This window comes from Oncorhynchus kisutch, linkage group LG26, assembly GCF_002021735.2.
Source record: "Oncorhynchus kisutch isolate 150728-3 linkage group LG26, Okis_V2, whole genome shotgun sequence".
Classification (NCBI taxonomy): domain Eukaryota; kingdom Metazoa; phylum Chordata; class Actinopteri; order Salmoniformes; family Salmonidae; genus Oncorhynchus; species Oncorhynchus kisutch.
The window spans coordinates 45,241,344-45,268,915 of record NC_034199.2 but is presented as its reverse complement, the minus strand read 5'-3'; the positions used below and the strand labels follow the sequence as shown (position 1 = coordinate 45,268,915).

The following is a 27,572-nucleotide window of genomic DNA, read 5'->3' as shown; positions in this document are numbered from 1 at the left end:
AGAAAACGTTTGACCTCTGTCATTGCCAACAAAGGGTATATAACAAAGTATTGAGTTAAACTTTTGTTATTGACCAAATGCTTATTTTCCACCACAATTTGCAAATAAATTCATAAAAAAATCCTACAATGTGATTTTTGGGATTTTTTTTCTCGTTTTGTCTGTCATAGTTGAAGTGGTCCTATGATGAAAATTACAGGCCTCTCTCATCTTTTTAAGTGGGAGAACTTGCACAATTGGTGGCTGACTAAATACTTTTTTGCCCCACTGTATTACACTACCGATCAAATGTTTGGGGACACTTGTTTTTGAAACAAAACATTGTTAATTTTGTAAATGACTATTGTAGTTTATGGAATATCTACACAGACCCATTATCAGCAACAATCACTCCTGTGTAACAATGGCACGTTGTGTTAGCTAATTCAAGTTAATCATTTTAAAAGGCTAATTGATCATTAGTAAACCACAGCTAAAAACTTGTATTCTGATTAAAGAAGCAATAAAGCTGGCCTTCTTTAGACTAGTTGAGTAATTGGAGCATCAGCATTTGTGGGTCCGATTACATGCTCAAAATGGCCAGAAACAAGAAGCTTTCTTCTGAAACTCGTCAGTCTATTCTTTTTCTGAGAAATGAAGGCTATTCCATGCAAGAAATTGCTAGAAACTGAAGATCTCGTATAACGTGGTGAACTACTCCCTTCACAGTTTCAAGCAGACCACCATAGTCCCTGTGCCCATGAACACAAAGGCAACCTGCCTAAATGACTACAGACCCGTAGCACTCACGTCTGTAGCCATGACGTGCATTGAAAGGCTGGTAATGGCTCACATCAACACCATTATCCCAGAAACCCTAGACCCACTCCCTCTGCAACTGGATCCTGGACTTCCTGACCGGCCACCCCAAGGTGGTGAGGGTAGGTAGCAACACATCTGCCACGCTGATCCTCAACACTGGAGCTCCCCAGGGGTGCGTGCTCAGTCCCCTCCTGTACTCCCTGTTCACCAACAACTGCATGGCCAGGCACGACTCCAACACCATCATTAAGTTTGCAGACGACACAACAGTGGTAGGCCTGATCACCGACAACGATGAGACGGCCTATAAGGAGGAGGTCAGAGACCTGGCCGAGTGGTGCCAGAATAACAACCTATCCAACCAAGACAAAGGAGATGATTGTGGACTACAGGAAAAGTAGGACCGAGCACGCCCCCATTCTCATCGACGGGGCTGTAGTGGAGCAGGTTGAGAGCTTCAAGTTCCTTGGTGTCCACAACAAACTAACATGGTCCAAGCACAAGTAGACAGTCGTGAAGAGGGCACGACAAAGCACATTCCCCATCAGGAGACTGAAAAGATTTGGCATGGGCCCTCAGATCCTCAAAAAGTTCAACATCTGCACCATCGAGAGCATCCTGACTGGTTGCTTCACTGCTTGGTATGGCAACTGCTCGGCCTCTGACCATAAGGCACTACAGAGGGTAGTGAGTACGGCCCAGTACATCACTGGGGCCAAGCTTTCTGCCATCCAGCAACCTGCAGTACAGCGCCCTTAACCACTGCGCCACCCGGGACGCCCAGATGTTGAACTTTTTGAGGATCTGAGGGCCCATGCCAAATCTTTTCAGTCTCCTGATGGGGAATGTGCTTTGTCGTGCCCTCTTCACGACTGTCTACATGTGCTTGGACCATGTTAGTTTGTTGGTGATGTGGACACCAAGGAACTTGAAGCTCTCAACCTGCTCCACTACAGCCATGTCGATGAGAATGGGGGCGTGCTCGGTCCTACTTTTCCTGTAGTCCACAATCATCTCCTTTGTCTTGGTTGGATAGGTTGTTATTCTTGCACCACCTGGCCAGGTCTCTGACCTCCTCCCTATAGAGCGTCTCATCGTTGTCTGTGATCAGGCCTACCACTGTTGTGTCATCTGCAAACTTAATGATGGTGTTGGAGTCGTACCTGGCCATGCAGTTGTGGGTGAACAGGGAGTACAGCAGGGGACTGAGCACGCACCCCTGGGGAGCTCCAGTGTTGAGGATCAGCGTGGATGTGTTGCTACCTACCCTCACCACCTTGGGGTGGCCGGTCAGGAAGTCCAGGATCCAGTTGCAGAGGGAGGTGTTTAGTCCCAGGTTCATTAGCTTAGTGATGAGCTTTGAGGGTACTATGGTGTTGAACGCTGAGCTGTAGTAAATGAATATCATTCTCACATAGGTGTTCCTTTTGTCCAGGTGGGAAAGGGCAGTGTGGAGTACAATAGAGATTGCATCATCTGTGGATCAATTTGGGCGGTATGCAAATTGGAGTGGGTCTAGGGTTTCTGGGATAATGGTGTTGATGTGAGCCATTACCAGCCTTTCAATGCACTTCATGGCTACAGACGTGAGTGCTACGGGTCTGTCATTTAGGCAGGTTGCCTTTGTGTTCTTGGGCACAGGGACTATGGTGGTCTGCTTGAAACTGTGAAGGGAGTAGTTCACCACGTTATACGAGATCTTCAGTTTCTAGAAATTTCTTGCATGGAATAGACTTCATTTCTCAGAAAAATAATAGACTGACGAGTTTCAGAAGAAAGCTACTTGTTTCTGGCCATTTTGAGCATGTAATCGGACCCACAAATGCTGATGCTCCAATTACTCAACTAGTCTAAAGAAGGCCAGCTTTATTGCTTCTTTAATCAGAATACAAGTTTTTAGCTGTGCTAACATAATCGCAAAATGGTTTACTAATGATCAATTAGCCTTTTAAAATGATTAACTTGAATTAGCTAACACAACGTGCCATTGTTACACAGGAGTGATTGTTGCTGATAATGGGTCTGTGTAGATATTCCATAAAAAATGATGATGATACTGATGGTAGGCTTTGTTACTTTGGTCCAAACTTTCTGCAGGTCATTCACTAGGTCCCCCCGTGTGGTTCTGGGATTTTTGCTCACCGTTCTTGTGATCATTTTGACCCCACGGGGTGAGATCTTGCGTGGAGCCCCAGATCGAGGGAGATTATCAGTGGTCTTGTATGTCTTCCATTTCCTAATAATTGGTGGTACGGCTTTGAGTTATTGTAGTAGTTTGTTCCATTTAACAGTGCCAGAATATATAAATGTAGTTAAACTCTTATATTTAATATGGTGAATATTAGACTTTCTGACTCAGGTTTTATGATGGTGGTCATCTTTCTTACAAATGGAAAATAGTTATATCGGTACCTGTGGGCTGAGTCTGTGATAATTATGTGGACCAGACAAAGTTAAATTAATACTACTCTTTTTTTCCACAGATAGCCAGCCTAGCTGCTTAAAATGCTTGACTTCCAGATGAGTATGAGGCGGGAGGGAGTTTAAGTACAATTCTTACAAGCTCTTTGGCTAGTCTGTAGCTTATTCTTTCGATGTTTGGGGCTGCTGGTGAACTATCATGTACAGGCATAATCAAAGTGACACTAGACTAGCGCACTTGCCAGAGACTTTAGGGTGACACTAGCAAGGTTTTTCATCCAATTGGCGAAATGGTGAAAGCCCTTAATGGTGCTGCCCAAGCCAAAAAAAGCTCTGGGCCAAGAGGGCCCTCTATCCACTCAATGATCAGTTCAAACAGCTGAGCTCCAGAAAACAGAGGGGACAGCTGTTCTGAAGTTGCCCCTTACCTGAATTTTCAGCTGCCTCTTCAGACGTAGAAGAGATACAGTAGTATGTGATCAGCTGAAGTGTGTATCTGCACACTAAAAACAGATGGTTCTGTATGGTGCCAATTGAGAGTTCTTTATCTTGTAACCATCGCAGATCCCTTTTTGGTGAAATATTGAACACTTTGTTAAGGTTCTACCCTTTACTGAACGCTGTTCTCAGCTGGATGGTAGGGCCTGTTTTGACAATGGATTTATTATTGGATATGAAACAAACCTTCACGTGAACCTGATTGGTCAACTCCCCTAACCCTCCTGCATCAATTAACATGAACCTTTCCCATTCAGAGGGCTATAAGAATCAAAATCTGTCACCAAAGATTATTATTGATTTATTTTTGACCTTTATTTAACTAGACAAGTCAGTTAAGAAAAAAATATTATTTTCAATGACGGCCTAGGAACAGTGGGTTAACTGCGTGTTCAGGGGCAGAAGATGTTGGATAAAAGTCAGGAATTCAATTGGTGAGGGATGAATATAGCACCATTCATTTAAGTAGAGACCGTGAACCGTAGGAATATGGTAACATAGTGGAAACATGGTGGAAGGACCTGGATTCATTGAAATGTAAGCAAACCAACACCACCTGAAAATGGATTCATTTCATTCACACATATGCAATTGACATAATTCATAAACATTTGACATCAGTCCTCATTCAATTTGAACAATGCTCAACTACATACAGAGTCAAATCCATTGGAAGCAGACCTAAAGTAATGTGTGTAATATTGTTGAGATTAGTAAAAATGCTATGCAAATTGCTATTCTATAATGGCATCGCTGGTATGACCCTCTTGACTTCTCAACTGTCTGGTAGATTTGGGTTATTTCCAAAATAAACATAAAGTTTAAAATAATTAACAACTATTGGAAATTCAACATGTGTTTCAAGATGGGACATGATCGTAAGGTTCTAGTTGAAACCAACAAGCCTGCTATCATAAGATACAAAACGAATGGCAAGCTCACTGCAATGGCACTTATAAATGTAGATCCTTCAAACACCCACAAACAGGGAAATCGATCCCAATCAAAGGTGTTGTTACGTGCTCCACTAAGGCAGTTATTTATCTTGTAACTTGTGGTAAAAATGATGTGGGTAAAACAAAGCGTGAATTAAAAGTACGTATCTCAGAGCATCGTAGCACCATTAGGTGCCATTAGGGCAGCTTCCCTGCCCCATCCACCGCTGCCCCCTGGACACTGATCACTTGGCTACATAGCTGATGCACGCTGGACTGTCCATTAATCACGGTACTCCATTCTGCTTGTTCATGTTTTATCTGTCGGCCCGTTGCCTAGTCAACGCCATTTTACCTGCTGTTGTTGTGCTAGCTGATTAGCTGTTGTTGTCTCACCTACTGTTTTAGCTAGCTCTCCCAATTCAACACCTGTGATTACTGTATGCCTCGCTGTATGTCTCTCTCAAAAGTCAATATGCCTTGTATACTGTTGTTCAGGTTAGTTATCATTGTTTTAGTTCACAATGGAGCCCCCAGTTCCACTCTTCATACCCCTGATACCTCCTTTGTCCCACCTCCCACACATGCGGTGACCTCACCCATTACAACTAGCATGTCCAGAGATACAACCTCTCTCATCATCACCCAGTGCCTGGGCTTACCTCCGCTGTACCCGCACCCCACCATACCCCTGTCTGCGCATTATGCCCTGAATATATTCTACCATGCCCAGAAACCTGCTCCTCTTATTCTCTGTCCCCAACGCTCTAGGCGACCAGTTTTGATAGCCTTTAGCCGCACCCTCATACTACTCCTTCTCTGTTCCGCGGGTGATGTGGAGGTAAACCCAGGCCCTGCATGTCCCCAGGCACCCTCATTTGTTGACTTCTGTGATCGAAAAAGCCTTGGTTTCATGCATGTCAACATCAGAAGACTCCTCCCTAAGTTTGTTTTACTCACTGCTTTAGCACACTCTGCTAACCCTGATGTCCTAGCCGTGTCTGAATCCTGGCTCAGGAAGGCCACCAAAAATTCAGAGATTTCCATACCCAACTATAACATCTTCCGTCAAGATAGAACTGCCAAAGGGGGAGGAGTTGCAGTCTACTGCAGAGATAGCCTGCAAAGTAATGTCATACTTTCCAGGTCCATACCCAAACAGTTCGAACTACTAATTTTGAAAATGACTCTCTCCAGAAATAAGTCTCTCACTGTTGCCGCCTGCTACCGACCCCCCTCAGCTCCCAGCTGTGCCCTGGACACCATTTGTGAATTGATCGCCCCCCATCTAGCTTCAGAGTTTGTTCTGTTAGGTGACCTAAACAGGGATATGCTTAACACCCCGGCAGTCCTACAATCTAAGCTAGATGCCCTCAATCTCACACAAATCATCAAGGAACCCACCAGGTACAACCGTAACTCTGTAAACAAGGGCACCCTCATAGACGTCATCCTGACCAACTGGCCCTCCAAATACACCTCCGCTGTCTTCAACCAGGATCTCAGCGATCACTGCCTCATTGCCTGTATCCGCTATGGAGCCGCAGTCAAACGACCACCCCTCATCACTGTCAAACGCTCCCTAAAACACTTCTGTGAGCAGGCCTTTCTAATCGACCTGGCCCGGGTGTCCTGGAAGGACATTGACCTCATCCCGTCAGTTGAGGATGCCTGGTCATTCTTTAAAAGTAACTTCCTCACCATTTTAGATAAGCATGCAGAACTAAGAACAGATACAGCCCTTGGTTCACTCCAGACCTGACTGCCCTCGACCAGCACAAAAACATCCTGTGGCGGACTGCAATAGCATCGAATAGTCCCCGCGATATGCAACTGTTCAGGGAAGTCAGGAACCAATACACGCAGTCAGTCAGGAAAGCTAAGGCCAGCTTCTTCAGGCAGAAGTTTGCATCCTGTAGCTCCAACTCCAAAAAGTTCTGGGACACTGTGAAGTCCATGGAGAACAAGGGCACCTCCTCCCAGCTGCCCACTGCACTGAGGCTAGGTAACACAGTCACCACCGATAAATCCATGATTATCGAAATCTTCAACAAGCATTTCTCAATGGCTGGCCATGCCTTCCGCCTGGCTACTCCAACCTCGGCCAACAGCTCCGCCCCCCCCGCAGCTACTCGCCCAAGCCTCTCCAGGTTCTCCTTTACCCAAATCCAGATAGCAGATGTTCTGAAAGAGCTGCAAAACCTGGACCCGTACAAATCAGCTGGGCTTGACAATCTGGACCGTCTATTCCTGAAACTATCCGCCGCCATTGTCGCAACCCCTATTACCAGCCTGTTCAACCTCTCTTTCATATCGTCTGAGATCCCCAAGGATTGGAAAGCTGCCGCAGTCATCCCCCTCTTCAAAGGGGGAGACACCCTGGACCCAAACTGTTACAGACCTATATCCATCCTGCCCTGCCTATCTAAGGTCTTCGAAAGCCAAGTCAACAAACAGGTCACTGACCATCTCGAATCCCACCGTACCTTCTCCGCTGTGCAATCTGGTTTCCGAGCTGGTCACGGGTGCACCTCAGCCACACTCAAGGTACTAAACGATATCATAACCGCCATCGATAAAAGACAGTACTGTGCAGCCGTCTTCATCGACCTTGCCAAGGCTTTCGACTCTGTCAATCACCATATTCTTATCGGCAGACTCACTAGCCTCGGTTTTTCGGATGACTGCCTTGCCTGGTTCACCAATTACTTTGCAGAGAGTTCAGTGTGTCAAATCGGAGGGCATGCTGTCCGGTCCTCTGGCAGTCTCTATAGGGGTGCCACAGGGTTCAATTCTCGGGCCGACTCTTTTCTCTGTATATATCAATGATGTTGCTCTTGCTGCGGGCGATTCCCTGATCCACCTCTACGCAGACGACACCATTCTATATACTTCCGGCCCGTCCTTGGACACTGTGCTATCTAACCTCCAAACGAGCTTTAATGCCATACAACACTCCTTCCGTGGCCTCCAACAACTCCATCTTAAACGCTAGTAAAAACGCTAGTAAAACCAAATGCATGCTTTTCAACCGATCGCTGCCTGCACCCGCATGCCCGACTAGCATCACCACCCTGGATGGTTCCGACCTTGAATATGTGGACATGTATAAGTACCTAGGTGTCTGGCTAGACTGTAAACTCTCCTTCCAGACTCATATCAAACATCTCCAATCGAAAATCAAATCAAGAGTCGGCTTTCTATTCCGCAACAAAGCCTCCTTCACTCACGCCGCCAAACTTACCCTAGTAAAACTGACTATCCTACCGATCCTCGACTTCGCGACGTCATCTACAAAATTGCTTCCAACACTCTACTCAGCAAACTGGATGCAGTTTATCACAGTGCCATCCGTTTTGTCACTAAAGCACCTTATACCACCCACCACTGCGACTTATATGCTCTAGTCGGCTGGCCCTCGCTACATATTCGTCGCCAGACCCACTGGCTCCAGGTCATCTACAAGTCCATGCTAGGTAAAGCTCCGCCTTATCTCAGTTCACTGGTCACGATGGCAACACCCATCCGTAGTACGCGCTCCAGCAGGTGTATCTCACTGATCATCCCTAAAGCCAACACCTCATTTGGCCGCCTTTCGTTCCAGTACTCTGCTGCCTGTGACTGGAACGAATTGCAAAAATCGCTGAAGTTGGAGACTTTTATTTCCCTCACCAACTTCAAACATCTGCTATCTGAGCAGCTAACCGATCGCTGCAGCTGTACATAGTCTATTGGTAAATAGCCCACCCATTTTCACCTACCTCATCCCCATACTGTTTTTATTTATTTCCTTTTCTGTTCTTTTGCACACCAATATCTCTACCTGTACATGACCATCTGATCATTTATCACTCCAGTGTTAATCTGCAAAATTGTAATTATTCGCCTACCTCCTCATGCCTTTTTGCACACAATGTATATAGACTCCCCCCTTTTTTTCTACTGTGTTATTGACTTGTTAATTGTTTACTCCATGTGTAACTCTGTGTTATCTGTTCACACTGCTATGCTTTATCTTGGCCAGGTAAGCGAACAACTTTATAATGATGTTAGTTTTACTTTTTTAAGTTTCTGACACAAGATGGTCCTGTTATCCAATGTATCCAAGGCTCAGGTACAATGAGGTCCAAAACTCTAAGGAATTCCACCAATTAAAGGTGTTGGAGACACACAAATGCTTTCCTCCAGGGCCCTAATAAGGCCCCAATACAGCATAAACATTCAAAGTGAACCTAAGTAAAGCTCTATTGTCGTTTGTGTGAGTACAACTTCCATTAGGCCTCAGACTCAGTACAACCCTCACCGCTAAACTAGTCTTCCATGCATAGGTCAAGAACTCCACCTCTGAATTGAGACTCTGTGGTATCCTGAGTGGAAAACCAACATCTTAACCAATAGTCCAAGAGAAAAGTCCTTCCTGGCCTGAGTTTGACAGTGATTTAGAAGTACCAGGCAGGGCTACCTCATCTTGAGAGCATGAGTCTAACTCACCTTTGCTACACATTTCCCATCTAATCAATTAGCAGATAGGGGGGTGGCATTAATCAAGAGACTCATGAAGAGGTAGGTTTTCAGACTTAACCTCCCCCTAACCTCACTCAAGTCTCAAGTCTACACCCTTTCAATAGTGTTTTTGAAAAATAACAAGACATTTTCACAAGTACAGAACTGAAATTGTTTGTTTTGTTTTATACATGGCCACTCTGAGTTGGCACATCCAGATCATGCCCCTGATTTCATGGGGCATGATCCAGGATCAACACATATATAATATGATCCAGGGTCAATATAGACATATCTTACATGCCAAAAGACTCTGGTGTGACCCCTGACCTGGCAGCAGTGATGTAGTGAGAGCACTGGTAGTGAGAGTAGTGGTAGTGAGAGTAGTGGTAGTGAGAGTAGTGGTAGTTTTCATAACCAATATGTTGAGGTTGAAGTGTCCGCAGCGGTCTACTGCTCTGTTGTGTTTCCATCATTCAGCCAGGTGATAACAGGAAGAGGGATGTCACAGGTTAGAGACACAGGGTTGTTCACCACCACAATCACATGTTCTGGGACCTGGTTCTGACCACAGATAATGGGGAAACTGGAGGGACAAAACACACATACTGTGTATTAAAACACACACACACACACATACATGTTGTAGTATTCTGAGGTTGTTGTTTACGTACCATATACCTCCAGGCTGTACTCCTTGTGTAGATGGCTGTGTTAACTTCTTCAGAGCACTACGTGATGCAGCCCGGGGTGGTGCTGCATCACTGACCCTGGGTTGTGGCTAATAATGTGGAGTTGCCTAGAGGTTAGCGATTATGCTCTTAAAGGGAAATTACACTCAAAAACTATCTTTAGTTTTTTTTTTTTACTAGTCCACTGTTGATACAGTCCCAAAATGATTTGAGTGTCTCATGTCAACTTTTCAAGATATTTGACTTTCAATAATCAAAGTCTCACCGGCCACATCATCATACAGTTTGATGAGGCCTTTTGCACCATACAATATTTTGCCGATTAGGCCTGACTTGCAGTCGGCGTTCCAATTCATCCCAAAGGTTTTCGATGTGGTCGAGGTCAGGGCTCTGTGTAGGCCAGTCAGGTTCTTCCACACCTATCTTGACAAACCTATTGCTGAATGGACCTCACTTTGTGCACGGGAGCATTTTCATGCTGTTACAGGAAATGGCTTTCCCCAAACTGTTGAAACAAAGTCTAGAATGTCATTGTATGCTGTAGTGTTAAGATTTCCCTTCACTGGATCTAAGGGGTCGTGCTCAAACCATGAAAAACAGCCCCAGATAATTTTCCTATCCCACCAAACTATACAGTTGCCACTACGCAATGGGGCAGGAAGCGTTCTCATGGCATCCGCCAGGTTTCCTCCAAACGTGAAGCTTGGCATTCAGAGCAAGAGTTCAATCTTGGTATCATCAGACCAGAGAATCTTGTTTGTTTCTCTGACTATCAGTAAGGCTGAAGGACAGGCTTGGTGGGTACAGCAACATCCAATCCTGTCATACATTACATCATGTTTTCACAAATGATTTGTTTATCTAACCGTTTGTTAGTGTGTGTTTGTGTGCAGAGAGACTCCGGGGAGGGGAGTTTCTGTCAGTAGCTCAGGGATAAATAGAGAGGCAGAGCTCAGAGTTTGTCAAAAGGCGGACCTGACAGGGTCACACACAGGACCAAGCAGGAGCAGGACATCAGCATTTTGACCTTTTATTACAAATGGAGACACATGAAGATGTTCAATACTGTTTTCAAGACGGAAACTCTTCTTGCAGAAAGGCTTTGCTATCGACATCTATCTACATAACACTGTACATCTTCTTCTCATTGATTTCAGCAGTTACAGTATTGTTGAACCTAATGGTGATCATCTCCATCTCTCACTTCAAGCAGCTCCACACTACAACCAACCTGCTCATCCTCTCTCTGGCTGTGTCAGATCTCCTGGTGGGACTGATTGTGATACCAGTAACGACTGTAGCATTAATGGAACCATGCTGGGGTTTTGGAGAATATTTCTGTGTGTTTCAGATCTACATTACTTTTTTATGTACTTCTTTATCGCTTGGCAATTTGGTCTTGATATCTATTGACCGCTATGTTGCTGTGTGTGATCCCTTATTGTACCACTCTAAAATAACAACAACAAGAATGATGTGTTGTATATCCATTACCTGGTGTTGTTGTTTCATATACCGTGCTGCTATTATAAAAAACTTTGTCAATGTACTGGTACCCGGTAGGTGTTTGAAAGAATGTTTTATTGTTGAAGGAATAACCTGGGGTAATATCATCGACCTTGTAATTACAATGGTTGTCCCGTGCTCTATTATTATGACACTTTATATGAAAATCTTTGTGGTGGCCAGATCACAGGCCAGAAATGTGTTTTCAAAAGAGTCTGCCAATGTGTCTGGTGTTAAAACTACACGGGGAAATAAGTCTGAGAGAAAAGCAACAAAAACTCTTTCTATTGTTGTTTTCAACTATTTCAATTGTTGGATTCCATTTCTATTTGTTTTCTTTTTTACTTTTGTAATTGACAATTTATTATCAGTTATCATCGGCTTTCTGCCTCTTGTTAATTCCTTAATTAATCCAATCATTTATGCTTTCTTTTATCCATGGTTCAAAGTGACGGCTAAACATATTTTAACTCTGAATTTAAGGCGTTCGTAGTACAAATGTTTTCATAGTACATGTGTTAGCTCGGGATGGTGGAAAAGTGTGACACCAATCAGGCCGCCGAGGACTGGAATTGCCCTTCTAGTGTCTAGTGGATCACTTCAACAAGTGCTGTAAAATTTAAATGTACAATATGCATGATATCAGATAACATCCAAGTATAACTCTATGGTGTATTGTGTAAATAGTTGATGGTCAAATGTAATATGCACTTTATAATAGCATTCAGTAATAAACCATTTGTAAGGAATTTACAGTTTGCTCACCTTTTATTAATCATTACTTCCACATTTGTTAAATGTTAGTCAGTTAGGTATTATCAAATGTATAAATAACTACTCTATCCACTAATGATTCAACACAACAGCTCAGGAAACCACAGCAGACACTTTAACCTCAACATACTGGGTATGAACACTCCCACTTCTCTCACTACCACTACTCTCACTACCACTACTCTCACTACCACCACTCTCATTACATCACTGCTGCCAGGTCAGGGGTCACACCAGAGCGGCTCTCTCAGACGCTGTGGAGTCAGAATAAATATAGAGATTAGTAAGACTTTATAATAACACTTTGTAATAAAGAATGTATAATAGATTAGTAAATAAGTCAATAGTTTATTAATCATTCATGTATCATTACTTTCACATTTGTTTTAGTAAGTTAGTTATTCACACATTTATAAACAACTGTTATAATCTGTAATAGTGAATCATAAGATCATCCAGAAGATGTTTAATGCATTAACTTATAAACCATTTACTGATCATTAGTAAAGTAGTTTTCCAGTCTCTAATCTAAAGTGAGGACTATTCATACTTTATTAATACTCTATAAATGTTTTGAACAGTGACCAGTTTAATTTATCACATAAAGATGGACATGCTATTGGTAGACATTCCAATACTACCTGATTCTACTTAAGGTCTCAAAATAACCTAGAACAAACCAATGGTAAACGATAAGCAAACAACACAGAGGATGTTAACTCATTAAACATCTTATGAATGATCTTATGTATCATTATTACAGACTATAAAAGTTGTTAATAAATGTGTGAATAACCAGCTTACTAAAACAAATGTGGGAGTAATGATACATGAATGATGAATAAACTATTGACTTAGCAAGTGTTATTGCAAAATGTTACCAATCTCTATATTCATTCAGACTCCACAAGATCTGAGAGAGCTGCTCTTGAGTGACCCCTGACCTGGCAGCAGTGATGTAGTGAGAGTAGTGGTAGTGAGAGTAGTTATTGTGTTCATAACCAGTGTGATGATGTTCAAGTGTCTTCTGCGGTCTCCTGCGCTGTTGTGTTGAATCATTAATGGTTATAGTAGCATTTACACATTTGAGAATACCTAGTTTATTAACTTTTAATTAAAGAATAGTAATGATTAATACATGGTGAGCAAACTGGAAATGACTCACAAATGGTTTATTACTGAATTTATAAAGTGTTACCCATAATTGGATGTTCTTACATTTTACCCTTAACTACACCATTATACCACTGAGATAGACTTGTACGTTATCTGATATCATGCAACATTGTACATTTCAACTGAACTATACTTGATAAAGACGTCTTGCCTCAATTGAGCCACTAGAGGGAGATGTTAAACAACATATAGCGTGAGTCATGACATCCTCAGAATGTAACATTAGAACACTAGATACTATTTATCATTAAGTAACATGGAACAACCACAGCCTTAGGTATTTGGAGTACACAATCCACAATGACTACAATGTCTTTTATAAAACAAGTTTATGCCTTCTCCAAGTCATTCCATTCCAATCCAGCCAAATCATTCAGTATCAACACCACATGTATCTATGGTGACAACACTGAGTTAAGTAATGTCAGTGTATTGTGAGAATACCTAGCTGAGTAACATTTCACAAATATGGCCTTAATGGTGAACAAACTGGAAATGACTTACAAATGGTTTATTACTGAATGTTATTATAAAGTGTTACCCATAATTGCATATTCTTACATTCAACCATCAACTACTTACACAATACACAATTTAGTTAGATCTGGACGTTATCTGATATCATGCAGTATTGTACATTTCAACTTTACTCCACATGATGAAGACGTTGTGTCACAATTGAGCCACTAGAGGGAGATGTTAATAAACATATAGAACGACTCATGACGTCCTCAGAATGTTCTATTAGAATACTTACTATTTATCATGGAATAACACTTAACATCCACTGAAGTATGCGTTCTCCAATTCAAGAGTTTTCCTTTTCCGGTGTGTTGTTTTCTCTGATTTAAACCAAAAAGACTAAGACTGTAATTTCCATTTCATTTAGTTGAATCAATCACCTCCAAAGCACTTATAAAATAATTTCCCACACAACAATGACAACTCGTTCAGAATAAATCATGATTAGCAATTTAATCAAGTTAGCCCTCCTCAACAGCTTCAGCTGTAGCCCCCAGACCCTGGGCACAAGGACCATCTATAATACAAGTCTAACTACTGTATTGTAACAGTAAACATACCTTGCACAAAATCCTGTGATTGTGTGAATGTCACGTTTGTGTCATTTTTTATTCATGACTTAATTTGGTAACACTTTATAATAATGTTCAGTAATAAGCCACTTGTCTACAGTCATTTACAGTTTACTCGCTATTTACTAATCATTAGGTCCCACATTTGTTAAAAGTAAGTAAGCTATGTATTCTCACATGTATAAACAACTTTTAAATGATATTTTAATGATTAATTCATTTACTAATCAAGTATTTTTGCAGTCACTAATCTAAAGTGAGACCTATTTGTATCTTTGGAACTATTAATCAATGTTTTGGGTGACCTGTGTAATTTCTCACAATAAGTAGACATTTAAGGTGTCAAAATGGACTAGAACATATCAATAGTTGTAATGTATACGCTTGGAGTCAGGAAGCAGGTGCAGAAGGTAAGTTTAATGATGAGAAAACAGATAAACAAAACAGGAGAAGAGTACTGAACAAAACTAATACTGCCTGATGACTGAGGCTACATGAAGGGAGAGTAATCAGGGTGGTGATGATGTCTAGGTGTGCACAATGATGGTTTCCAGGTGTGTATAATGATGGCTGCCAGGACCGGTGGTTAGCAGACTGACGACGTCGAGCTCTGGAGGGAGGGAGCAGGAGTAGGCATGACAGTACCACCCGCCCGATGTGCGACTCCAGCCCCAGGATGACTATGGCCAGGAGGACGTACCCGAGGGCGAGGAGCGGGTCTGAACGGTGGATGTGGAAATACCGGATGATGTTGATGTCCAGGATGTCTGCCACCAGGACCAAAGAGCACTCCTCAGGACCGTACCCCTCCCAGAGAGCTGCTCATGCGTGACCCCTGACCTGGCAGCAGTGACGTAGTGAGAGTAGAGGAAGTGTTCATGCCCAGTGTGTTGATGTTGAAGTGGCTGCTGTTTCTCCTGCACTGTTATGTTGAATAAACTGTAGTAGTTATTTATAAATGTGTGAAAACCTAGCTGAGTAACATTTCACAAATGTGGCCTTAATATTAAATGGTGAGCAAACTGGAAATGCCTTACACCTGGTTTAATACTGAATGTTATTATAAAGTGTTACCCATAATTGCATGTTCTTATATTTTACCATCAACTACTTACACAAAACAGCATTTATTTAGACCTGGACGTTATCTGATATCATGCAGCATTGTACATTTCAACTTTACTACACTTGATGAAGACCTTGTGTCACAATTGAGCCACTAGAGGGAGATGCTAAACAATATAAAGAACGACTCATGACTTCCTCAAAATGTACTAATAGAATGATGACATATATGATAGGCCTTCTCCAAGTCATTCCATTCCAATCCAGACAAATCATTCAGTATCAACACCACATGTATCTATGATGACAACACTGAGATAAGTAATGTCAGTGTATTGCTATCTGAAATAAATATGAAATAAATAATTACAACAATTGTAGAACAAAACTATATCAAACCTATGTTTGCCAACCTAGGGAATGCAATTATAGGAACTTTGAATGTCTTTTCTTCAAAATTAAGATTAGTTAAGTGATTAAAGTAACAGGGATGACTGTACCAGGGTTGACAATGTCATTTTTAATCTGCCATAACTCCTCTCATGACTAGAAAACTAGAAAACAGGAACTATAGACAAGACAGGAGCAAGGAGGAAAATGCTGGTAGGTTTGAAGAACAAAAGGAACTGTTAACAGACAAACAGAGAACACAGGTATACATGCACAGGTGATAATGGGGAAGATGGGTGACACCTGGAGGAGGGTGGAGACAAGCACACAGACAGGTGAAACAGATCAGGGCGTGACAGATGGTGAAAACCTGGGGAAATGTTGGGGTTATTTGTGTTAAAATCTTTCTAGAAGTCAGAAAAGCATGAGGAACATGTCAAAAGGAAGATTTTAAGAAAATACAAGTTTAGCTGTGACTTGGAATTTAACAAGTGGCAGAAAAATGATGAAATATGATAAGAATATAATATTTTTAAAAAGTAAATAAATAGAGATGGAATCCAACAAATGAAATAGTTGACAACAACAATAGAAAGAGTTTTTGCTGCTTTTCTCTCAGACTTAGCCTCTTTTGAAAACACCTTTCTGGCCTGTGATCTGGCCAACACAAATATTTTCATATAAAGTGTTATAATAATAGAGTTCGGAACAACTATTGTAATTGCAATGTACATTATATTAACCCATTTTATTCCCTCAAAAATAAAACATTCTTTCAAACACCTACTTGGTACCTGCACATTTACAAAGTTTTTTATAACAACAGCATCATATATGATACAACAACACCAGGTGATGGATATACAACACATCATTCTTGTTGTTGTTATTTTAGAGTGGTACAATAAGGGATCACACACAGCAACATAGCGGTCAATAGATATCAATACCAAATTACCCAGAGATAAAGAAGTACATAAACAAGAGATGTAGAAATGAAACACACAGAAATATTCCCCAAAACCCCAGCATGGTTCCATTGTTGCTAAAGACACAACTGGTATCACAATCAGTCCCACCAGGAGATCTGCTACAGCCAGAGAGAGGATGAGCAGGTTGGTTGTAGTGTGGAGCTGCTTGAAGTGAGAGATGGAGATGATCACCAGTAGGTTCAAAAATACTGTAACTGCTGAAATCAATGAGAAGAAGATGTACAGTGTTATGTAGATAGATGTCGATAGAAAAGCCTTTCTGCAAGAAGAGTTTCTGTCCTGAAAACAGTATTGAACATCTTCATGTGTCTCCATTTGTAATTAAAAGTTAAAATGCTGAGGTCCTGCTCCTGCTTGGTCCTGTGTGTGACCCTGTCAGGTCCACCTTCTGACAAACTCTTAGCTCTGCCTTTCTGTTTATCCCTGAGTTACTGATAGAAAGAAAAGCTACATTTTCTCCAATTCAAATCATATCAAACCACATTTTATTCTTTGCTGAACAGTGAATTGCGTACTTACAAGCCGTTAACCAACAATGCAGTTTTAAGAAAAAATAAGTGTTAGGTAAAAAATAGATAAGTAAAAAATAACAGTAAGAAATAATTAAAGAGCAGCAGTAAAATAACAACAGCTAGGCTATATACAGGGGATACCGGTACAGAGTCAATGGGCAGGGCACCGGTTAGTCGAGGTAATTGAGGTAATATGTACATGTAGGTAGAGTTAAAGTGACTATGCATAGATAATAAACAGAGAGTAGCAGCAGCGTAAAAGAGGAGGGGGGAAATGCAAATGACCATTTGATAAGTTGTTCAGCAGTCTTATGGCTTGGGGCTAGAAGCTGTTTAGAAGCCTTATGGACCAATACTTGGGGGTACCGCTTGCCATGCGGTGGTAGAGAGAACAGTCTAGGACCTGGGTGGCTGGGGTATTTGACAGTTTTTAGGGCCTTCCTCTGACACAGCCTGGTATAGAGGTCCTGGATGGTAGAAAGCTTGGCCCCAGTGATGTACTGGGCCGTACTCACTACCCTCTGTAGTGCCTTATGGTCAGAGGCCGAGCAGTTGCCATACCAAGCAGTGAAGCAACCAGCTCTCGATGGTGCAGATGTTGAACTTTTTTTAATTCTTTTTATTTTTTTAAATACATTTTACCCCTTTTTCTCCCCAATTTCGTGGTATCCAATTGTTGTAGTAGCTACTATCTTGTCCCATCGCTACAACTCCCATATGGGCTCGGGAGAGACGAAGGTTGAAAGTCATGCGTCCTCCGATACACAACCCAACCAAGCCGCACTGCTTCTTAACACAGCGTGCCTCCAACCCGGAAGCCAGCCGCACCAATGCGCCGGAGGAAACACTGTGCACCTGGCCACCTTGGTTAGCGCACACTGCACCAAGCCCGCCACAGGAGTCGCTGGTGCGCGATGAGACAAGGACACCCCTACCGACCAAGCCCTCCCTAACCCGGGCGACGCTAGGCCAATTGTGCGTCGCCCCACGGACCTCCCGGTCGCGGCCGGTTACGACAGAGCCTGGGCGCGAACCCAGGGACTCTGATGGCACAGCTCGCGCTGCAGTACAGCGCCCTTAACCACTGCGCCACCCGGGAGGCCCAGATGTTGAACTTTTTGAGGATCTGAGGGCCCATGCCAAATCTTTTCAGTCTCCTGATGGGGAATGTGCTTTGTCGTGCCCTCTTCACGACTGTCTACATGTGCTTGGACCATGTTAGTTTGTTGGTGATGTGGACACCAAGGAACTTGAAGCTCTCAACCTGCTCCACTACAGCCATGTCGATTAGAATGGGGGCGTGCTCGGTCCTACTTTTCCTGTAGTCCACAATCATCTCCTTTGTCTTGGTTGGATAGGTTGTTATTCTTGCACCACTTGGCCAGGTCTCTGACCTCCTCCCTATAGACCGTCTCATCGTTGTCTGTGATCAGGCCTACCACTGTTGTGTCATCTGCAAACTTAATGATGGTGTTGGAGTCGTACCTGGCCATGCAGTTGTGGGTGAACAGGGAGTACAGGAGGGGACTGAGCACGCACCCCTGGGGAGCTCCAGTGTTGAGGATCAGCGTGGATGTGTTGCTACCTACCCTCACCACCTTGGGGTGGCCGGTCAGGAAGTCCAGGATCCAGTTGCAGAGGGAGGTGTTTAGTCCCAGGTTCATTAGCTTAGTGATGAGCTTTGAGGGTACTATGGTGTTGAACGCTGAGCTGTAGTAAATGAATATCATTCTCACATAGGTGTTCCTTTTGTCCAGGTGGGAAAGGGCAGTGTGGAGTACAATAGACATTGCATCATCTGTGGATCAATTTGGGCGGTATGCAAATTGGAGTGGGTCTAGGGTTTCTGGGATAATGGTGTTGATGTGAGCCATTACCAGCCTTTCAATGCACTTCATGGCTACAGACGTGAGTGCTACGGGTCTGTCATTTAGGCAGGTTGCCTTTGTGTTCTTGGGCACAGGGACTATGGTGGTCTGCTTGAAACTGTGAAGGGAGTAGTTCACCACGTTATACGAGATCTTCAGTTTCTAGAAATTTCTTGCATGGAATAGCCTTCATTTCTCAGAAAAAGAATAGACTGACGAGTTTCAGAAGAAAGCTACTTGTTTCTGGCCATTTTGAGCATGTAATCGGACCCACAAATGCTGATGCTCCAATTACTTAACTAGTCTAAAGAAGGCCAGCTTTATTGCTTCTTTAATCAGAATACAAGTTTTTAGCTGTGCTAACATAATCGCAAAATGGTTTACTAATGATCAATTAGCCTTTTAAAATGATTAACTTGAATTAGCTAACACAACGTGCCATTGTTACACAGGAGTGATTGTTGCTGATAATGGGTCTGTGTAGATATTCCATAAAAAAAATCTGCCGTTTCCAACTACAATAGTCATTTACAAAATTAACAATGTTTTGTTTCAAAAACAAGTGTCCCCAAACATTTGATCGGTAGTGTATATACAGTGGGGCAAAAAACTATTTAGTCAGCCACCAATTGTGCAAGTTCTCCCACTTAAAAAGATGAGAGAGGCCTGTAATTTTCATCATAGGACCACTTCAACTATTACAGACACAACGAGAAAAAAAATCCCAAAAATCACATTGTAGGATTTTTTATGAATTTATTTGCAAATTGTGGTGGAAAATAAGCATTTGGTCAATAACAAAAGTTTAACTCAATACTTTGTTATATACCCTTTGTTGGCAATGACAGAGGTCAAACGTTTTCTGTAAGTCTTCACAAGGTTCTCACACACTGTTGCTGGTATTTTGGCCCATTCCTCCATGCAGTGATGTTTTGGGGCTTTTGCTGGGCAACACAGACTTTCAACTCCCTCCAAAGATTTTCTATGGGGTTGAGATCTGGAGACTGGCTAGGCCACTCCAGGACCTTGAAATGCTTCTTACGCAGCCACTCCTTCGTTGTATGGGCGGTGTGTTTGGCATCATTGTCATGCTGAAAGACCCAGCCACGTTTCACTCAAAATCTCACGATACATGGCCCCATTCATTCTTTCCTTTACACGGATTAGTCGTCCTGGTCCCTTTGCAGAAAAACAGCCCCAAAGCATGATGTTTCCACCCCCATGATTCACAGTAGGTATGGTGTTCGTTGGATGCAACTCAGCTTTATTTGTCCTCCAAACACGACGAGTTGAGTTTTTACCTAAAATTTATATTTTGGTTTCATCTGACCATATGACATTCTCCCAATCTTCTTCTGGATCATCCAAATGCTCTCTAGCAAACTTCAGACGGGCCTGGACATGTACTGGCTTAAGCAGGGGGACACGTCTGGCACTGCAGGATTTGAGTCCCTGGCGGCGTAGTGTGATACTGATGGTAGGCTTTGTTACTTTGGTCCCAACTCTCTGCAGGTCATTCACTAGGTCCCCCCGTGTGGTTCTGGGATTTTTGCTCACCGTTCTTGTGATCATTTTGACCCCACGGGGTGAGATCTTGCGTGGAGCCCCAGATCGAGGGAGATTATCAGTGGTCTTGTATGTCTTCCATTTCCTAATAATTGGTGGTACGGCTTTGAGTTATTGTAGTAGTTTGTTCCATTTAACAGTGCCAGAATATATAAGTGTAGTTAAACTCTTATATTTAATATAGTGAATATTAGACTTTCTGACTCAGGTTTTATGATGGTGGACATCTTTCTTACAAATGGAAAATAGTTATATCGGTACCTGGGGGCTGAGTCTGTGATAATTATGTGGACCAGACAAAGTTAAATTAATACTACTCTTTTTTTCCACAGATGGCCAGCCTAGCTGCTTAAAATGCTTAACTTCCAGATGAGTATGAGGCGGGAGGGAGTTTAAGTACAATTCTTACAAGCTCTTTGGCTGGTCTGTAGCTTATTCTTTCGATGTTTGGGGCTGCTGGTGAACTATCATGTACAGGCATAAACAAAGTGACACTAGACTAGCGCACTTGCCAGAGACTTTAGGGTGACACTAGCAAGGTTTTTCATCCAATTGGCGACAGACAATTAAAAAATGGTGAAAGCCCTTAATGGTGCTGCCCAAGCCAAAATAAGCTTTGGGCCAAGAGGGCCCTCTATCCACTCAATGATCAGTTCAAACAGCTGAGCTCCAGAAAACAGAGGGGACAGCTGTTCTGAAGTTGCCCCTTACCTGAATTTTCAGCTGCCACTTCAGACGTAGAAGAGATACAGTAGTATGTGATCAGCTGAAGTGTGTATCTGCACACTAAAAACAGATGGTTCTGTATGGTGCCAATTGAGAGTTCTTTATCTTGTAACCATCGCAGATCCCTTTTTGTTGAAATATTGAACACTTTGTTAAGGTTCTACCCTTTACTGAACGCTGTTCTCAGCTGGATGGTAGGGCCTGTTTTGACAATGGATTTATTATTGGATATGAAACAAACCTTCACGTGAACCTGATTGGTCAACTCCCCTAACCCTCCTGCATCAATTAACATGAACCTTTCCCATTCAGAGGGCTATAAGAATCAAAATCTGTCACCAAAGATTAAAATTGATATATTTTTTACCTTTCTTTAACTAGGCAAGTCAGTTAAGAAAAAATTATTATTTTCAATGACGGCCTAGGAACAGTGGGTTAACTGCCTGTTCAGGGGCAGAAGATGTTGGATAAAAGTCAGGAATTCAATTGGTGAGGGATGTATATAGCACCATTCATTTAAGTAGAGACCGTGAACCGTAGGAATATGGTAACATAGTGGAAACATGGTGGAAGGACCTGGATTCATTGAAATGTAAGCAAACCAACACCACCTGAAAATGGATTCATTTCATTCACACATATGCAATTAACATAATTCATACACATTTGACATCAGTCCTCATTCAATTTGAACAATGCTCAACTACATACAGAGTAAAATCCATTGGAAGCAGACCTAAAGTAATGTTTGTAATATTGTTGAGATTAGTAAAAATGCTATGCAAATTGCTATTCTATAATGGCATCGCTGGTATGACCCTCTTGACTTCTCTACTGTCTGGTAAAGTTGGGTTATTTCCAAAATAAACATAAAGTTGAAAATAATTAACAACTATTGGAAATTCAACATGTGTTTCAAGAAGGGACATGATCGTAAGGTTCTAGTTGAAACCAACAAGCCTGCTATCATAAGATACAAAACGAATGGCAAGCGTTAGAAGCCAAATACGATGATAGTCTCGGTAATGTGTTTTCGGACCTTCCCTTGGTCGTATTCTCGCGGGGCAGAAATCTCAGAGACCAATTGGTCAACTCTGATTTACCACCCCAAGATATTCCTGAACAACGTCTTCAAGTGTAATGGCTGTGCTCAATGCAATGGCACTTATAAATGTAGATCCTTCAAACACCCACAAACAGGGAAATCAATCCCAATCAAAGTTGCTCCACTAAGGCAGTTATTTATCTTATAACTTGTCCTTGTGGTAAAAAAGTATGTGTGTAAAACAAAGCGTGAATTAAAAGTACGTATTTCAGAGCATCGTAGCACCATTAGGTGTAAAAACTTGACCTACCCAGTTGCGGCCCATAGAATATTCAAGACAACAAAATGAGACTTGGAAGGATGGCCTTGTGAAACTACAGGACACATCAGGGCATATGTCATTTGGCCATAAGAAAATAACAGTCAGGCAGTTGATAAGACGGTACATCTTTATGGTGTATGTTCTAATGGCATTTCATAGGAACATTCCATAGACTTGTACAAATGTCCATCTGAACTGAATTATGAAACAATTATTCAAGTTGAGGGAGACAGTTACATCATTCGGACACATACTGTTTGCCAGAGATCACTCTGCAGTATTCTGACCCAATCATATTTTTTGTCTAATTAGTTCCCTCAGATTCAAGAGGGACCTGTTAGCACTAATATGCAAGGCTCTGTAATAATGACACGTCACTCTACCAATTAAAGGTGTCAAACAAGAACACACACACACACACACACACAAAACACATGCACACACACACACACACAAAGTCAGCCAGACACAAACAAACACACACACACGCACACACATGCAAACATTCATCTAGTATACTGTGATTTCACCTCTCTAGTTCTCATGATTCTCAAAGAGCATATTGCATCAGCAAAACTGATGACTGATGTCACTGAGACTATATTGTCTCTACTGGGTAAGCGAACAACTTTATAATGATGTTAGTTTTACTTTTCTAAGTTTCTGACACAAGATGGTCCTGTTATCCAATGTATCCAAGGCTCAGGTACAATGAGGTCCAAAACTCTAAGGAATTCCACCAATTAAAGGTGTTGGAGACACACAAATGCTTTCCTCCAGGGCCCTAATAAGGCCCCAATACAGCATAAACATTCAAAGTGAACCTAAGTAAAGCTCTATTGTCGTTTGTGTGAGTACAACTTCCATTAGGCCTCAGACTCAGTACAACCCTCACCCCTAAACTAGTCTTCCATGCACAGGTCAAGAACTCCACCTCTGAATTGAGACTCTGTGGTATCCTGAGTGGAAAACCAACATCTTAACCAATAGTCCAAGAGAAAAGTCCTTCCTGGCCTGAGTTTGACACTGATTTAGAAGTACCAGGCAGGGCTACCTCATCTTGAGAGCATGAGTCTAACTCACCTCTGCTACACATTTTCCATCTAATCAATTAGCAGATAGGGGGGTGGCATTAATCAAGAGACTCATGAAGAGGTAGGTTTTCAGACTTAACCTCCCCCTAACCTCACTCAAGTCTCAAGTCTACACCCTTTCAATAGTGTTTTTGAAAAATAACAAGACATTTTCACAAGTACAGAACTGAAATTGTTTGTTTTGTTTTATACATGGCCACTCTGAGTTGGCACATCCAGATCATGCCCCTGATTTCATGGGGCATGATCCAGGATCAACACATATATAATATGATCCAGGGTCAATATAGACATATCTTACATGCCAAAAGACTCTGGTGTGACCCCTGACCTGGCAGCAGTGATGTAGTGAGAGCACTGGTAGTGAGAGTAGTGGTAGTGAGAGTAGTGGTAGTGAGAGTAGTGGTAGTTTTCATAACCAATATGTTGAGGTTGAAGTGTCCGCTGCGGTCTCCTGCTCTGTTGTGTTTCCATCGTTCAGCCAGGTGATAACAGGAAGAGGGATGTCACAGGTTAGAGACACAGGGTTGTTCACCACCACAATCACATGTTCTGGGACCTGGTTCTGACCACAGATAATGGGGAAACTGGAGGGACAAAACACACATACTGTGTATTAAAACACACACACACATACATGTTGTAGTATTCTGAGGTTGTTGTTTACGTACCATATACCTCCAGGCTGTACTCCTTGTGTAGATGGCTGTGTTAACTTCTTCAGAGCACTACGTGATGCAGCCCGGGGTGGTGCTGCATCACTGACCCTGGGTTGTGGCTAATAATGTGGAGTTGCCTAGAGGTTAGCGATTATGCTCTTAAAGGGAAATTACACTCAAAAACTATCTTTAGTTTTTTTTTTTTACTAGTCCACTGTTGATACAGTCCCAAAATGATTTGAGTGTCTCATGTCAACTTTTCAAGATATTTGACTTTCAATAATCAAAGTCTCACCGGCCACATCATCATACAGTTTGATGATGCCTTTTGCATCATACAATATTTTGCCGATTAGGCCTGACTTGCAGTCGGCGTTCCAATTCATCCCAAAGGTTTTCGATGTGGTCGAGGTCAGGGCTCTGTGTAGGCCAGTCAGGTTCTTCCACACCTATCTTGACAAACCTATTGCTGAATGGACCTCACTTTGTGCACGGGAGCATTTTCATGCTGTTACAGGAAATGGCTTTCCCCAAACTGTTGAAACAAAGTCTAGAATGTCATTGTATGCTGTAGTGTTAAGATTTCCCTTCACTGGATCTAAGGGGTCGTGCTCAAACCATGATAAACAGCCCCAGATAATTTTCCTATCCCACCAAACTATACAGTTGCCACTACGCAATGGGGCAGGAAGCGTTCTCATGGCATCCGCCAGGTTTCCTCCAAACGTGAAGCTTGGCATTCAGAGCAAGAGTTCAATCTTGGTATCATCAGACCAGAGAATCTTGTTTCTCATGGTCTAAGAGTACTTAAGGTGCCTTTTGGCCATCTCCAAAGCTGTCCAAAGTCCAATGGTGGCGTGCTTTACACCACACGAGCCAAAACTAGTCATTGTGCATGGTGATTTTAGGCTTGTGTGGTGCTGCACAGCAATGGAAACCCTTTCATGAAGCTCCTGACGAACAGTTATTATGCTGACGTTGATTCCAGAGGCAGTCTGGAACTCGGTAGTGAGTGTTGCAGCCGAGGACAGAGGATTCCTGCCTTCCCAGTTCTGTGAGCTTGTGTGTCCTACCACTTCGTGGCTGTGACATTGTTGCTCCTAGATGTTTCCATTGAACAATAACAGCACTTACAGTTGAACGGGGTAGATCTAGCAGGGCAGAAATGTGACGAACTGACTTGTTGGGAAGGTGGCATCCTATGACGGTACCATGTTGAAAGTCACTTCTCTCTTCTACTGCCAATGTTCGAGTTTATACAACTATCAGCAACGGGTGTGTCTGAAATAGCCAGATCCACTAATTTGAAGGGGTGTCCCTATACTTTTGTATGTCTTTGACCAACATATATATATTTGTATTCCCAATCATGTGAAATCCATAGGCCTAATGAATTAGTTTCAATTGACTGATTTCCATGTGACTGTAACTATGTATGCCACTCCCTGACCAGAGAGAGCTGTTTATTCTCTGTTGGTTGGGGCGTGATAGTGACTAGGGTCGGTGATCTAGGTGATTAATTGTTTATTAATTGTTAATTGTTTATGTTGGCCTAGTATGGTTCCCAATCAGAGACAGCTGTTTATCATTGCAGGTGTATCTCACTGATCATCCCTAAAGCGAACACCTCATTTGGCCGCCTTTCGTTCCAGTACTCTGCTGCCTGTGACTGGAACGAATTGCAAAAATCGCTGAAGTTGGAGACTTTTATCTCCCTCACCAACTTCAAACATCAGCTATCTGAGCATTTAACCGATCGCTGCAGCTGTACATAGTCTATTGGTAAATAGCCCACCCTTTTTCACCTACCTCATCCCCATACTGTTTTTATTTATTTACTTTTCTGCTCTTTTGCACACCAATATCTCTACCTGTACATGACCATCTGATCATTCTTCACTCCAGTGTTAATCTGCAAAATTGTAATTATTTGCCTACCTCCTCATGCCTTTTGCACACATTGTATATAGACTCCCCCCTTTGTTTTCTACTGTGTTATTGACTTGTTAATTGTTTACTCCATGTGTAACTCTTTGTTGTCTGCTCACACTGCTATGCTTTATCTTGGCCAGGTCGCAATTGCAAATGAGAACTTGTTCTCAACTAGCCTACCTGGTTAAATAAAGGTGAAATAAAAATAATAAAAAAATAAAAAATTGTCTCTGATTGGAGATCATATTTAGGCAGCCATTTTCTCATTTGTGATTTGTGGGATCTTGTCTATGGATAGTTGCATGTTAGAACTATTATTAGTTTTGTTTGTGTTTAATTGTTTTGTTTGGTGAGAACTCTACTCACGCTGCGCCTTGGTCCAATCATTATGACGATCGTGACACTCTAACCTTACGCTTTATATTTTTGTTCATTATAGAATATTTCAAATAATCCCTCTGTCACAGAATGTGAATTATACTGCCTTCCTCTGGCCTCTGGACATGAAAGTAATCCCTGTCCTCTGTTTCTTTCTGCAGGAAAATGTGTAAAATATGTAGCTCTTTACTCCAGCACTTTGGATATGAGTTCAAATGTTTTATATGAGGCGACATTTTAGAAATGTCACCTTTCATTTGAGGGTATTTTCATACATACATTACATTTGGAAAGTTTTCATACCCCTTGACTTTTTCCACATTTTGTTACGTTACAGCCTTATTCGAAAATGTATTCAATTATTTTTAGTTTTCATCAATCTACACACAATACCCCATAAACCGTTAATTTTTTTAAATTTGCAGGTATTAAAAATAAAAACAGAAATACTTACATAAGTATTCAGACCCTTTGGTATGAGACACGAAATTGAGCTAAGGTGCATCCTGTTTCCATTGATGATCCTTGATGTTTCTACAACTTGATTGGAGTCCACATGTGGTATATTCAATTGATTGGACATGAGTTGACAGTTGACAGTGCATGTCAGAGCAGAAACCAAG

The 27,572-nt window shown here is 42.1% G+C and overlaps 1 protein-coding gene across 1 annotated transcript; it reads left to right on the top strand.

The window, feature by feature from the left end:
- Window positions 1–10,833: 10,833 nt before the first annotated feature.
- LOC109884399 (trace amine-associated receptor 13c-like) lies at window positions 10,834–12,101 on the top strand. Its single transcript, XM_031806244.1, has one exon. It carries the CDS (start codon window positions 10,890–10,892, stop codon window positions 11,847–11,849), a length of 960 nt encoding a protein of 319 aa, XP_031662104.1. The 5' UTR covers window positions 10,834–10,889; the 3' UTR covers window positions 11,850–12,101.
- The last annotated feature ends 15,471 nt before the right edge of the window (window positions 12,102–27,572 follow it).